At 38.4% G+C, this 14,654-nt stretch overlaps 1 protein-coding gene across 7 annotated transcripts in view; it reads left to right on the top strand.

Moving 5' to 3' along the window:
• Positions 1-14,654, top strand: part of NRG3 (neuregulin 3) — a 1,008,158-nt gene that overhangs the window by 893,779 nt on the left and 99,725 nt on the right. For 4 of the 7 annotated variants that reach the window (XM_044760104.2, XM_044760099.2, XM_044760117.2 and 1 more), the window contains exon 4: positions 7,146-7,172. In XM_044760104.2, the coding sequence (XP_044616039.2) occupies positions 7,146-7,172 (27 nt within the window). The remainder of the gene's footprint in view (positions 1-7,145; positions 7,173-14,654) is intronic. The other 3 variants (XM_044760110.2, XM_044760120.2, XM_044760121.2) reach the window with 1 other exon arrangement.

The following is a 14,654-nucleotide window of genomic DNA, read 5'->3' as shown; positions in this document are numbered from 1 at the left end:
TTAGAATTATTAAAAGTGCACACAACAGCTATTTCAAGGATTGCTTTACTGATTTGAAATTATTAAGAGGTAATCCTTAAATAGAATATAAAATAATATTTTAATTACCATGCGAAATTTAATATTTTTCCTGTTCAAGTGAATCCTAAATTACATTTAATAATCATGTGACAAAGATATCCATATGTTGGATCTTTTCAGGTAATAATCTGGTGATTTTGGGACTCCAAAATTGTAGACTCATTAGGTGGTAGATTTGATTTGGGGGAGTTTTCTGGAAACCTTTGCGGATATTATTTTCAAAAGAGATACCACCAGAGGTGTCATGTACCTTGGAATCTCTAAAAGCTCTAAGGTGACAGAAAGAAAGCTGGATACACTGTGAAGGAATACAAATGCCACGTGTGATGGGCAGAGGGCTGGCCCAGATGGCATTTCATTCATTTGTTCAATAAATATTTATTGAGCATCTATAAAATGTCAGATGCTATGATAGGCTGGAGTGATAAATTAGTGAGCAAAAGAAACAGCTGCCCTTTACTCCAGGAATTTAAGCTACTTTTCTACCTTAAGAATCTAGGAATCTATAAATATGACTTTAGTTTTTCACAGAGGCTGGTTTGCTTCGGCTGTCAAATGGGGCTCAGTAGCACCACTTCACAAGCTAATTTTTTAAATTATGTGAAAGAAGGTTTGTAGAAGCGCCCAGAGAGAAAATAAGAGAATTTGAGAAAGTCAATAAAATATGAGAAGATGCTGGGGAAATTATCATGAGTTTTAGGAGCATGTAGCCCGAGTGATTCACGTATACAAATTTATTATCATTAATTATATAACCAAAAAAGCAATACATTCTTTTTTGAGTGAAGAATTCTTCTACACAATGGTAATTCTTATTCAATTCTTCAATCAATAAATGTGAACATGGAATCAGAGTTAAGTCTAATGCTCCAAGATGCTTTCACTGGAAAATTCTGCAGGTAAGCTATTTAGGCAAGATTCATGTTTGAGTAGCAGCCTAAGCTAATGGCCACTCATAGAAATCAGGTGTAACCCAGTTTGGATATTTCATTTTATGGAACAGAATGTGCATCTTGAGTTTCCACTGCAAAAACACATGTACAGTCTCCATGGCTGCCTGCTTCTCCTGCTTTGATGCAGATGAACATTCTTACTTAGAGGATGAGAAGAAAGTGTAAAATTGAGCTATCTCTGTTCAACAGGATTCAGTAATAGAGCTTTTGAGAAGGAAAATAGAGAGGCCATGTTTCATACCAAGGCCCATGGAAAGGAGAACAGCGCTATGTGCTTCTCTGGAAGAGTGGTTTTGCTTTTCCGTGATCGATGACCTGTCTGGTGTGAGGTGGCCACAGTAATAATGTCAGGGCTTGCTCTCAACAGTGGAAAAAAGTTTCAGTCAGATGTGATGGGGGAGAGAGGGGACTGGGTGTGTAGAGCTGAAACAGCCACAGAGAGTCCTCTGATGTAGGCACATCATGCAGGGTCATTTTGTGTTAAACTGACTCTAAATTTGTTTTACATGTACAGAGGAAAGACTAGAAAAAACTAGAACAAAAACCTAACAGGATTTAGTTTTAGGAGGTACAAAGAGAGGTATCAATTTCTTTTTATAAGTATGATTTTTCACTTTCCAAGTTTTATTCATGAACATGTATAAATTTTAAAATCAAATATAAATGTGCTGATAAAAATAAGATTGTATGTTTAAGGAGGTAGCATAATTTAGTGATTAGACTCTGACCTGCATTCATATCCTAACTCTTCCACTGAGTAGCTGGCAAAGGATAATATGATCATGTCGCTCTCCTTTTAGGACATTGTAGAATTGAACACAGTGCCTAGAAGGAACTTTCCTGCCTCATCCTCCAGGAGTGTGCCCACACCCTTGCCAGCTCTCCTTCTCTCCCTGTTGTAGGACCTAAGGCCTGACGTACTACTCTGCTCCCAGTTGCCACATTCTCTTAGTGACTGCTAGTGTCACTTCCCCATACTGACACAGTTATATGCTCTGGTAGCCTGTGCTGAACCCCAGTCCTCCAGCCTTTGACCCCTTAAACTTTTTGAAAGATATGTGTTCTCTGGCTCCATGTGTTGCTTCTAGACAGAAGTTTCCCTTGGTAATAAGAGCAAAATCCACCCTCAGCCCTTGCTCTTCTCCTAATGAGAAACCTTAGAGTCTTTCCCAGCCTTTCCTACTTTGCCTGCTTTGTTATAATAAACTGCGGCATGGATAACTATGACCTGACCTATGACATCCCATTGCCTTGTCCATGATCTTATCTGGGAGCAAGCAGAATACATGGACCCACTGTTGAAGCATGATACAATTACATCTCTTCACAGTGATTCTAGAAACTCCTAGAGAATGATAATCTCAGGTGTTAAGGGTTAGCAAACATTCAAAACCCAGCCTACCATCTTCATAAATCCAATTTGGTCTTCTCAGTGGAGATGGACCTCCTCTTCCTAAAGTGTCACCAGTGGAAAGTCATATGACAAGGAGCTATGGGAAGAATGTACAGAGTGACAGATTTCAGTTCAGTTTTTAAGATAACCCATTTATAACTGACCCACTTTAGAGTAGAGTGGCTGGTTTCCTCCACACGTATATGGCATGTGTTTCCCAGAGTGGGTACCATAGGTCACTAGTTCCACAATGTGCTTCATGACGGGTGGTCGTTCAGGTCAAGTTGGGAAATACTGCCAACTGAACACTGCCAGGAGAGTCTCGGCTCACGTATGGTGGCCTTTAGGGATTCTTGCCATGGGGAAGCCTGCTGAACCTTAAGCCAGTGTTTCCAACTGTTAAAAACACCCAATCATATTTCCATGTAAACTGTTTTTCCACATCCCATGGAACAAGGGTTTAAATGATCACATTTGGGAACATTCTATGATAGAATTGCCTTGTTGGTTATTTTTGACACAGGGATGATTCTGAAGCCCACACTCACGTTGCGTTGTCCCAAAGCTGCATGACAGTGAGTTCCTCATCACAGGGTGCATAACAGCCTGCCTCATCTCACCCTGAGGTTAGAACCAAGTCAAGGATTGCTCTTGCTTGTGCTTGCTCACCCTGCTCGCACTGAGGGAACTGTTGGTAGCCTGTCTGACAACATAGAAACAAGAATCTTTGAATTGCTCACACACGGAAGCATGGACACTTTGGAAACGCAGCCCTTGAATTTCTAGGCGTTTTCAGCTTTATGGAATTTTAAGGTTGTCTCTCCAGTTGCCTACTTAGCCCTCAAATCTTAAGAATGTTTCAGGTTTGCAACAGAGCTGCTGGCATTTGTTAACCATATTGCCAATTTTAAGATTATTTGGTTCAATATTGGACTCATATTCAGAAACAACCCTTTATAGATTCCTTGCTGTACGTACAAGCAAATAACTTCCGGTAGGCCAGCCTCGTCATGAAGAAATCTCCCTACTAAGCGATGAAGAAGTATTAATGATTTGCCAGTTGGGTCCTTAGAGAGACGGGATTCCCGTCTGCCTAGCTTGTATCTGGCACTTCATTAATAAACTAGAGGTGAGCAGGTCGGCAAGTGGTGCTTCCACAGCGCCTGAGGATACTCGAGAACAATTTGTTCTCTTAAGTGGATTAAGTAACTCCTCCCCAGACATTTTATTACCTGATAATTTTGTGAAAATTAGCTTTTCTTAATGGGGAGGGCATATGTAAACTGAATGTAACTGGAGGCTGAGTTGAGCCACTTAGACTCAGCTGTGTTTCCAGTGCTTGCCAGCAATGTGTTCTTGGGGAAGTCTATTCACCCCTCCGGGCCTCTGTTCTTCATCTGTCAAGTGAGGATAATGACAGCCTTCTAAGTTCCCGCGAGATCATGCTTACAGGAGTTCCTGGCACATAGCAAGTGCCCAGGGAATGTTAGCCACTGTATATAATCATAAGGTGCGAAATGTTCCAAAAGAACTGCAGTTTTTACAGATAAAAGTTAATCACACTGTTAAAGAGATGGAAATTATACATTCTAATACACACCATAAGGAAAATCCAACTGGTTTTGCCCCAGAATGTGCCTCCTCTTCCACCCCAGTATCCGTGCCGTTCTTGGCACATAGTTTGTTGAGTGAATGAATAAATGAATGATTAATTGATTAATTCTCACCACATTCCTCTTGATGTTTTCACGCAAGTCTCAATATCCCCAGGAAGGCTGTTTGCTTTAAGAAATAGTCAATGAAGGGTTAGGAGAGATATTGCGGTTTACATACTGTGTATGACTTAGTTAACAAAATTAATTGCTTTTCTGTCATGCCATTCATGGATTGTCATTGATCTTTTTGTGTGAAACAAATCCTATCAATATCTTTAGACCTGCAATAATGATCACAGGGTTTAGTATTTTAATAAAAGAAAGGAAATATGTGTGTGTGTGCACATGAGAGAGAGATTCTAAATAATCTAACTTTTTATTTTTACTTTTCAGTGGTGTCAGTTTTCATGAATGCCATTATTAAAGTTAATAATTTCCCTATAAATGCCACCTTCCTTGATAGTATTTCTGAGAATTACAACTCTACTAATTAGATGTAACTTTTCTGGTATGTTCAGGTAAGACCGACCAAGTTCCTTTTCTTGAAGATTTCTACTTAGAGTTTTCAATGTTTGAATAATTTTCAAATTCTGATTTCTGTCTCTTCTCCTGGTCATGAATTCATTGTAGTTTAAAGTATTCAAATTGACCTCAAATTTATCAAACATGCCACTCACTTCTTAGCGCAATCTTCAGACTCGCACGGCCTGATTCTCTATCTTCCTGATCGCTTATAGAGGGGGAGCCGCCATTCTCTGTGGGGAGAATGAAGTGTGATCATTGGTTATACAGCAAAACAGATGTCAGTCAGCCTTACATTTCGGAGCCATCTCAGCTCCACCAGAGAGTTCTTGTTCAACGAAACTGGGGCTAATGGCTTTCCAGCTGCCCAGTCATATCACTTAACATCTGTGGTCCACTATTTGAGGTGCTCTGTTCCCATGTTTCAATGCACATTCTTCTCTTGATTTCCTCCTTGAGCCTTCTGGTCTGGCTGTATGGGAAAGATTTTTATTCCCAATCTTTTCTTTTCTTTAGTCTTCTAATAGGTAACCTCACTCAAATCCTTGTTTTCACATACCACAATGCCAGTCTCTCCCTGGTGTCCTAAGTGTATGCAACCGTGAAGCTTTGAGAACTCACGTGTGGTCTTGCCAACTTTTCTATATTCTCCATTCTTTCACACAGCACATTCTCTCCCTCCCAGGAGCAAGCTTCTGGGTCCTTGACCTCTCCATCCAATGCACACTTTTCTGGTTTTCCATTATAGCACCGTTACATAGAGTTACCAGAGCTCTTTCTCTGTGGTCTCCCACTGATTTCTGAATTACATGGAACAAAAACCCTGTCTTTTCATGAAAGTGTGCTAGATATCTATCAGAGTGTATATTAGGCAGTCAAAAATGCCATGTAAAGAAAGGAATGCGTCTACTTTTTAAAAACATTGTTAACATCTTTCTTTAAAGGACACATTTCTCAATTAAAATAGGTCTTAATCACTTAAAAATGCACTACTTATAGTCAAATTCATAGAGACAGAAAGTAGATCAGAGGTTATCAGGTGCTGGGGTGCTGGGGAAAATGGGGAATTATTGGTTACTGGATATGGTTTCCCTTTGGGGTGATGGAAATTTTGGGAAATATAGTGGTGATGGTTGTACAGCATTGCAAATGTAATTAATGCCACTGAATTGTACACTTAAAAATAGTTAAAAGGACAAATTTTATGGTATATATATTTTACCACAATAAAATTTAAAAATGAATTATTTACAAATAGGAAAGCCACTGAAATATTCAAGATAACTAAAGGCATATCTTCTAAGAAGAAAAGCTTCATTGGTAAATAGAGAAATAGTCAAAGCAAATTCAGCAATCCGTCTTGGAAACAAATACAATTGTAACAATACTTTTTTTTCATTTATTCTCATTTAAGAAACATATTACTACCACAGAAATCATCATTAAATAGTGCAATGGATTTTAAAAGTGGATGAGTGAGTAACTGAGTGATTAAAAGAAAACAGCATTTAGGGGGCTGGCCCGGTGGTGCAGCCGTTAAGTGTGCACGTTCCGCGTCGGCAGCACAGGGTTCGCTGGTTTGGATCCCGGGTGCAGACATGGCACTGCTTGACAAACCACACTGTGGTAGGCATCCCACATATAAAGTAGAGGAAGATGAGCATGGATGTTAGCTCAGGGCCAGTCTTCCTCAGCAAAAAGAGGAGGATTGCCAGCGGATGTTAGCTCAGGGCTAGTCTTCCTCAAAAAAAAGAAAGAAAGAAAATAGCATTAAATAAATGAAACTCTAAGGTTGAATGCCTGGGCACAGCTAAGCCCAGTTTTTCACTCTACTGATCACAGACAGACATTAGCGGCTCAGAACAGTCGACGGTCTCAGTGCACGTGGAACCGATATGGACACATCTGTCATTTGTTTTTGGTAGGAAGCACTGTCAAGTTTAACAGTCATAGGACTTAAGGGTTGGATAGACTGGTTTTGTGCCCTGGATCGACCTCATCTTTTGGGGCCTATGTAAGATTTTTAATCTTACTGAAGCATGGTTTTCTCATCTAACAAATAAAAGGAAAAGAATCCAACATAATTGCTTTTTTGTCAAGGTGAAGAACACCTGGTTAAGACCTGTCATGCAGAAGTTCTTTTCTTACTTATTCTTAACATGAGGTCCAGATAAGTTTATGTTGAACAAGTAGTTATGCTACATAAATTATCCTGAGTTCTGAAAATAACTTTAGCTTCAGATATCTTTATGTAAACAGCTTTTTCTCCCTTTTTTGGCTAAATTTATACTTAGCATACTTGGCAATCAATGCAATATTATTCTATCTAAAGTTCCAGGCTTTTGGCAAATACCCATCAGTGTTCTGAGCACCCCTAATTGCTGGCAGTCTGTAAATTATCTTTCTCAACCAAACATGGTGGTTAAAATTGAGACCCATACTTGAAAGGTCTGTCTTATAAGCATTGATTTCCATGTGGAATTTTTTCTAATCTTTTTCTCTTTTTCTGTTTCCCTTCCTTACATGCTGACTTCGGTGTAGCAGACCACTTGGGGATTGAATTCATGGGTAAGACTAAACAATTTCCTCCATAAATATCCAGAAAAGGCTAAGTTGGATAATGTGGATCGTGTTCTCCTTCCCCATCTGACTCGAGTTGAAATGTCTCATTATCAGATGCGATTAGTGATAAAAAATGTTTTTGTCGACTTTTCACTAAGTCATGGCTCACAAAGAAAGACTTTACTTGCTGGGAAGGCAATTTAACATTAAGTGCAACTCTGGAATCATGCAGAAGTTGGGTTTGGCTCCTGGCTTTGGTTGTTTGCTCTAATTGTCAATTTTCTTATCTGGAAAATAGGGATAGTAATAGTTCCTGTTTTGCTGCTTATATAAATTGCTTAGCAAATTGTCTACAAGATGGCAACCACTCAAGTAATGATAGAAAAGTGGTGATGGTTAAAAAATGCCCATTTTTGTTATTTTCTGCTCTAATTCCTTTTGCGTGATGACTACTTTGGATACATTTTGGTGTCAAACTTAATTTGGAGTGTGGACTGTATAAACATTTCCAGTTACAAAACTAAAATATTTCTTTTGAACATATTTACAGTGAATGGAATGCTTTTAAAAGTGTTAGAATATCTTCCATTGGAATTATTTTCTATATTCATAGATAATTAATTAGGAATTGGACATACTTTTCTGACACAATATTATAAGTAAAGTAAAAAAAAAAAAAGCGTCCCCTAAGGTTGATATACATCATGAGGCTAAAATGGAAAGATATTCAGGAGTTAAAGTTAGGGAAATTGAAAGACCTAAATTTGAATCCAAATTCATAATTCTCTGCTTGTTTGGCTTTTGTTGAACTTCAGATTTTTCTCTTATATGATATAGATATGAATACTTGCTTCATACATGCATATGTTTACTGTAATCCTTATAAATTTACTTGTATTGATTTATCCATTCACCCATTCACTGAACAAAAATTTATCAAGTGCTCGTAATAAACAAAGAAAAAATGCAAAATGCTGGAGATAAGATAATGATAAAAAATAGACCAAAAAACCGTAGTTTGATGGAGCTTATAGTCTAGTAAACTTACAGATGATGATCAGGTAGTAAAACTAATAAGTACAAAATTGCAAGTTTTCTGAGACCTATTCGAGGCACAATGATATTAGTTTGCACTGGTGTGATAGTGGAAGACATCAAAAAACAATCATAGATATTCAGGACATGATTTCAGCAAGTATTTGAGAGGAATTGATTCTGAAGGTTAGAAAAGGGAGATTATCAAGAATGACTACAGGGTTTATAGTCTACATATTTAGATAGAAGGTGAGACCCTTTGCTTAAAAAGAATACTGGAAGACGAACAGATTTAGGGAGATGTTTATTAGCTTAGCTTTGGAAATGTTGAGTTCCAGGTGCCTTCATTATATCTGAGAGAAGATGTTAAGTTTGTCGTTGTAGGCTGAAAGTTTTGAGAGTTAATTAGAGATTAGTGATTGTATATTTATGGTGGAATTGATCTTCATTGTTGTGTGATATTATTCACTATTGCCCTATTATCTGGGTGTTAGATCATAGAAAAAGCAGACAGCTCAATTCCTGTGGGTTTTGGGTTCTGCTAGACAGATGTGATGAAAACTCACAAACGCAAAGAAATTCAGGATAATATTCAAATGAAACATCATGAAACATAAGGTAGATGTAGAAGGAAGCGAAGAAAGAATGGCTATCTGAATGGAATCTGTGAGTAGTCATCACGGGCGTACTCAGACAAGTTGTTGGCTTGGAGAGGAAGTTGTAGTTATATGGGCCAGGAATTATAGAGAACTATGGACATGGTCATGCAGTCGAGCATAAATGGTTTGTCGAGAGGGACACATGGTTGGTCCTTTACTCACTTACTGATGATTGTGGGGATTAGCAGCACGGACGTCTGAGCATCAAAAGTCATTTTGAGGATAATGGGTACTGGGCCTAGTTGATAGAGAAGTTTGTCCCAATGGACTGCGGTGATTGCAAGCTTTGAGAACATAGGCTCCAGAAGTCATGTAGTAGAATGACTTCAGATACAGGAAACACCACATGGCTGGTAGGTGAGGCTTGGGTAGCCTCAAACCCCACAAGTAGTGTGGCCATGGTTACAGTCAACAGAAATTGCTACACCAATGCTAATTATTCCTATTAAAAGAAATGACCAGTCACCATTCTATTGGGCTTTCCCTGAGCACCTCCAGTGACACCAGTACCTTAAAGGATAACAATTTGCTATGGAACCAGGATATGTATCAAGAGGTCTCCCTAAATCTGTTAAAACATTTAAAATAATTTAGTTACTAGTAGGTGAAAAATAATATGTTATTATGTAGTTCATCTTCATGAATCTCAAGACTAAGGTTACGGTGTATCCTGCAAAAGACGGAAATCAAATCCTAGCTTTAAAGCCTTACAGAGAATGAGTTCTCAGTGTATGAATATTTACCTCTAGCAGTAGAGATCGTCTTGGAGGGAAGGGATTGGGCAAGACCTCAGAGTTAAAGGGAGAATGTAGCACGTGTATAGATAATGGCAACTAATGAAAGATTGTTTGAAATGGTCAATCGGTTAGTGAATAAGTTGTTTTCACTGACTTCACCAATTCTAGACAATGTTCACTCCCACGGGTTTCTCTAACTGAATATGTAAAATTATGTTGGTTACTTTAGAAACAAATATTTTCTTATTCCCATTGAAGGTGATATCAACCCAGTAATGTGGCGTCTTTAGCTGTAAATTCAGGTGGGAAACAGAAATGTAAGCATAGTCTCTATAAACTGAATCATGTAAGTATATTGGTGTGCCTAAAGTGATCAGTGCCAGTTCTGTTTTAATGAGTTCGAGAATAACTTTCTACTCAACTTTCATCATTCTTGCTTTGGGCAATGTTAATTTCATCTTTCCTGGAGTGGGAATATGGGTCACAAGGGATGATCTGGAGCATGTGAGACTTTTCCTCACGTCTTTATATTCCCACTGGCCAAGTCTCTATGCACCCTTATTGATCTGACTCAAGCCTGAATACTTCATACAGTTTAACAAATTCCTATTTATAGCAGGGAATTCCACATTATATGCTTCGAGAATCCTATTATTAATCAACATTTAATTATCACCAGATGTATAAGATATTGAAGATGCAGATATATAGTCCAAATCCCTTAATATCCAAAGGATCTGAGACAGAAAAGAGAGAAAGCTACACCTAATTTAAGCGATATAAGTGCTATTAAAATGACATAGGAAAGATACAATACAAGCAAGAAAGAGAGAAAGAAAGAAGATAATTAAATGCGTTTGGAAAGTTCAGAGTCAGCTTCCCAGAGGACGAGACATTTAAGCTGAGTACCAGGCAAAGCAGATGCGCTGTACCAGGTGATGCCATAGTCCAAATCTATATTAGCCCCGTATTGCTCCCACATTAGGGTGAACCTTGCTATTTCAGTTTCTCTGTCAGGGTCTATAAGATCCCTAGTGTTGCTACTTTAGGACTGGAGAGAGGATACCAACTTCAGTAAAAATGGTTAACCACAAAGCTTTTCTGAGTTAATTTATTAATTTTAAAGAATAATTATCCTATTGAATAAACCATGCCAAACCTAATGTTCATAAAACCATCAGCATTCAAAAGTACTTTTCCTCAATTATATTCATGAATTTTTCTTGATGATGCTTCTGGGATTGATACAATGGAAGTTTCAACAATAAATGCTGCTCTGGAAGATAGTCCCAGTTAAAAAAATAAAGTTAACTGCTAAATTAGGACAGGAATTTGAAGCTTCCTGAAAAACACAAAATTGTATTTGTAGAAAACTTTAAAACTAAAAGATTTATAGTAAACTAATAATCGAAAAATATTTCTTGAATTCATGACTCAGTCATGCATGCAGGAAAATTGAGGTTAGAGAGAAAGGATCCTCAATCCTAAAAATTGAGATTTTTAGGGTCAGATGTTCAAACTTTCCTTCACAGTGTGAAGAGGTCAGGAGATGGAATCGACAAACTTCTTTGTAAGCACAGGTACTCATTGAGTTGTGTGAGAAATCCAACCAGTCATCCAGAGGAGGCAGATGGCCAAAGGGCATGTCACCTGGCCAGGTTTGGAAGGCACGTTGATCATGAAAAGGGGATTTCTCGTGGGAAATTGCAGGTTACTGTGTCAGGTGTTCAATCATGGAGCATATGTCATTATATGCATTTGAGCTATTTGTTACATAGCTATTTCTCTGACAATTCTCTAGGCATCAAAGATGTTTATATAAAAGCAGGTACAATGCCATTTGCAAACATACTGGAAAACATAGGGAGAGCTGAAGATCGTGTGGGAGACCTTTCATGCAAATTTCTTCCATTCTCATATTGAAAATAAAGTGGCAAATACAGGATTTGAACCTAAGTCTATCTTCTTCCAGAGCTCTTGAATTCTGTTGGTGACTAACTGCTGGGCATGTTATAAAGGGGGACTTCATCGTTATTCAAAGGGATTGTATCCTGGCAAGGTTTGAAGTGGCAATGCAGTTCCGTATCTAGGCCTAAGGTTTGAAGGTAAATTTTTCCAAGTACAATGCAGTCGTAAGAACCTTGGTAGTAAGTCACATTATCCAAGCTATAACAAAATGAAAAATGAACCAGGTACCAATTTATAACTTTACATTCAGAAGTATAACTGCCAAGTGTACAAAAATTGGCTGGCATTGCAGTCTCTCCTGTGGATAAGCTACAGCAGTTGTATGGTATTTGAAGGTTTCTTGGTGATTACAGACTGTGTTGAGTGGCATTAGTTACTGCTGAATGCCATTGTGGTGTAAAAGCCATCCATCCCCTCAGACAGGAGACATTTGCCAAATGGAATCATGAGTTGAACCCTCTCTCCAATGACCTCCCAAGATTCTGCTTAAGAAGCATTTACACAGTCTTGTTTTCTCATTTTCTTTTCTCTTTAGCAATATGACCACTCTCTCTCTCTTTACACTAAGAATCCTATAACATAGGTCTCAATACAGGTGCTAATAATTCAGCTCTCTTGATCACAAGCCCCTCCAAGTCTTTCTTCTTTTTCTTCTTTTCTTCTTTTTTTGAATGAAGAGATATCTTGATTTGATTTGGTTGTTCCCAAGACTCTCCAGCCACACATGTAAGGATAATATTTTGGCTTAATTATATACATGATTAATCTAATATTAGTCATTGGAATATTTTGGTACTTCCAAAGGTTAGAAGTAAAAGTCTCTAAACAAAGTCATGGCCACTAAGTCAAATAAAGTAAATTCCGACAGAATTTTCAGGTGAGATGAAAAGCTTTCTGTGATCTTCTTTGAGGAATGGCTACATCCAAGAGATACACTGGAAAATATGCAGATATATTAATTATGTTTTCTACAAAGGAGGAATGGACATTTCTGTAAACACATTTGTAGACTAGATTCCAGAATTGGTTAATGAAGTTTTGTGGGTAAACACTGAGAAATGTATTTGTTGTGAACTATTGGAAAAAACAGCGCTGTTCACTGAAAGCTGACATAGGACCACTACATTTTTGCTAAATTAATATTATGATAATTTTCACAAAGCTGCTAAGTGATCAGATTGGGACTTTCTCTGTGGGTAGTGAATACAGAGACTTCAGCAAAAACCTTGGATAGAGTTTCATGAACATTTTTGTAATTTGATGAAGCTTGGATTATATCAATTTAGTGATAGGTGGATTTTGGACAATAAAATGCTATATAAAGGATCAAGATCAGCCATGAGTGGAGAATTTAGTTGCTTTTAGGGTAACATTTTTATTAATGGTATAAATAAAGACATAGCTTAAACATTCACAAAATTATTGAAATTTTTATAAATGGTGATTGCTACTTTATCAGATTGCATTAAGATCTAACACAAAGGATTGAATTTTTGGATTGTCAAATTGGACTCAAAAGAATTGGAGATCTTAACTAGTATCAAGTTGATTACGTACATATGGCAATTATCTAAAATGTACGTAAGTTGATAGTAGATTCCAAAGATTTTCTGAAAGGTGAAAAGAAAGAAAAAAGAGTAACAAAGATGTTCAGATTGCCATTGGTTAGGAATTCCTAAAGAGGTTAAAAAATGAAGGGACTTTTATATCCAATTCTCCCTGACACTTGCTTCAGGAGCCAAGATGAATCTGTGGAACAGGAGAGAGAAAAAATGGATGATGGATGGACCATTGGAAATGCTGCAAAGGGAAGATGCTACTGGTTCTCCTCAACAAACGGAGGGTCTATTTATTGGCTCACAATGGTTTAGCCAATGAGAATGTGTGGAGCCCCTTGGAAAAATCAGACCCTGAGCCAGGCCTGAGCGACGTGAAGACAGTAAGACAGACTCTCAAGAAGTTCACAATTCAGTGTGGGACAGACTTGTAAACCAATTATCGCAATTCAGTGCAAAAAGGACTTTAATTGAAGTTTTGGTGATTTTTGTCTTTTTTTCCCCAAAGGCAAGACAAGGGTTTCCCAGGCTTCTGCAGGATGTTGATATGTGTTTCATATTCACACAGATAAATAGGGTTTGAATTCACAAACGTATGGAAAATGCTAGCTCTGTACCTCTGCTGCCTGATTTTACAAAGCCTCCAGTATACTCCTATCCACTCGTGAATCTCAAAGCGAAGATTGGAGCAGGCAACATCTTCAGAATTATTTTTCCAGAGGAGCGTGTTTCATAGAGCGAGGGTTTTAGGGACCCTGCTCTGGTAAATCCTGGGAGAAAGGAACAAAGAGGAAGGAGCACTCACATCTCACTAGAACAGCTGAGGACATCTTTACACGGAAGAATAAATGTATTCCTACAATTAGGAGGTGGCAGAAGGAAAAATGAGGGAAAGGGACAAGGAAGGACAGAGGTAAATAAGATGGAAGAGCACAGGGCTTTTAGGAAATGGCAAGAGGTCCCGAGTAATTGGAGAAAAATGAGACACGAAAGAGAGCGTGGTGGGTGCTGTGCTTGGTTAATTAGGTCAGAGCAGATTTGGACGACCCTATAAGCCCTCCAAAGAGGTATAATTGTGCCTCCTGAAAGAAAACCTTTAGAGGTTTCAAGCAGGGGCGTGATCAGATTTCCGGTAAACAGCTTATCCTGTCAGTAGCTGTGGGTTGAGGTTGCCTGAAGGCGTTTGTGTGCAGAGTCCCAGCTAATGGGCCAAGCTCGAGACTTTACTTCAAATATTCTCCCAACGCGTGCTCTCTGCACGACATCGTGAGCATCATAAAGATGAATTTCCATTTAGTCTGTGTCAGGCACGGAGAAAGAGGCGAGGGCAGAACCCCTGGGGAGGACGTGGGGATGAGATGCGAAGGGCAGAGCCATGGGCGAGTGGACCTTCAAGTGGTCTTTGAGGCAAGGGGAGGATTTCTACAGACAGAAGATGAAGATGCTAGAATAAGCAGGACCAGAACGAGGCGATGTGTGTAGAAATATTGTTTCTTATCAGCAAAGGGAAATCACATTATAATTTAACCTAAA

The sequence above is a fragment of the Equus asinus genome, chromosome 2, assembly GCF_041296235.1.
Source record: "Equus asinus isolate D_3611 breed Donkey chromosome 2, EquAss-T2T_v2, whole genome shotgun sequence".
Lineage (NCBI taxonomy): Eukaryota > Metazoa > Chordata > Mammalia > Perissodactyla > Equidae > Equus > Equus asinus.
The sequence above is the reverse complement of the archived record's forward strand: the minus strand, read 5'-3'. Positions and strand labels throughout refer to the sequence as shown.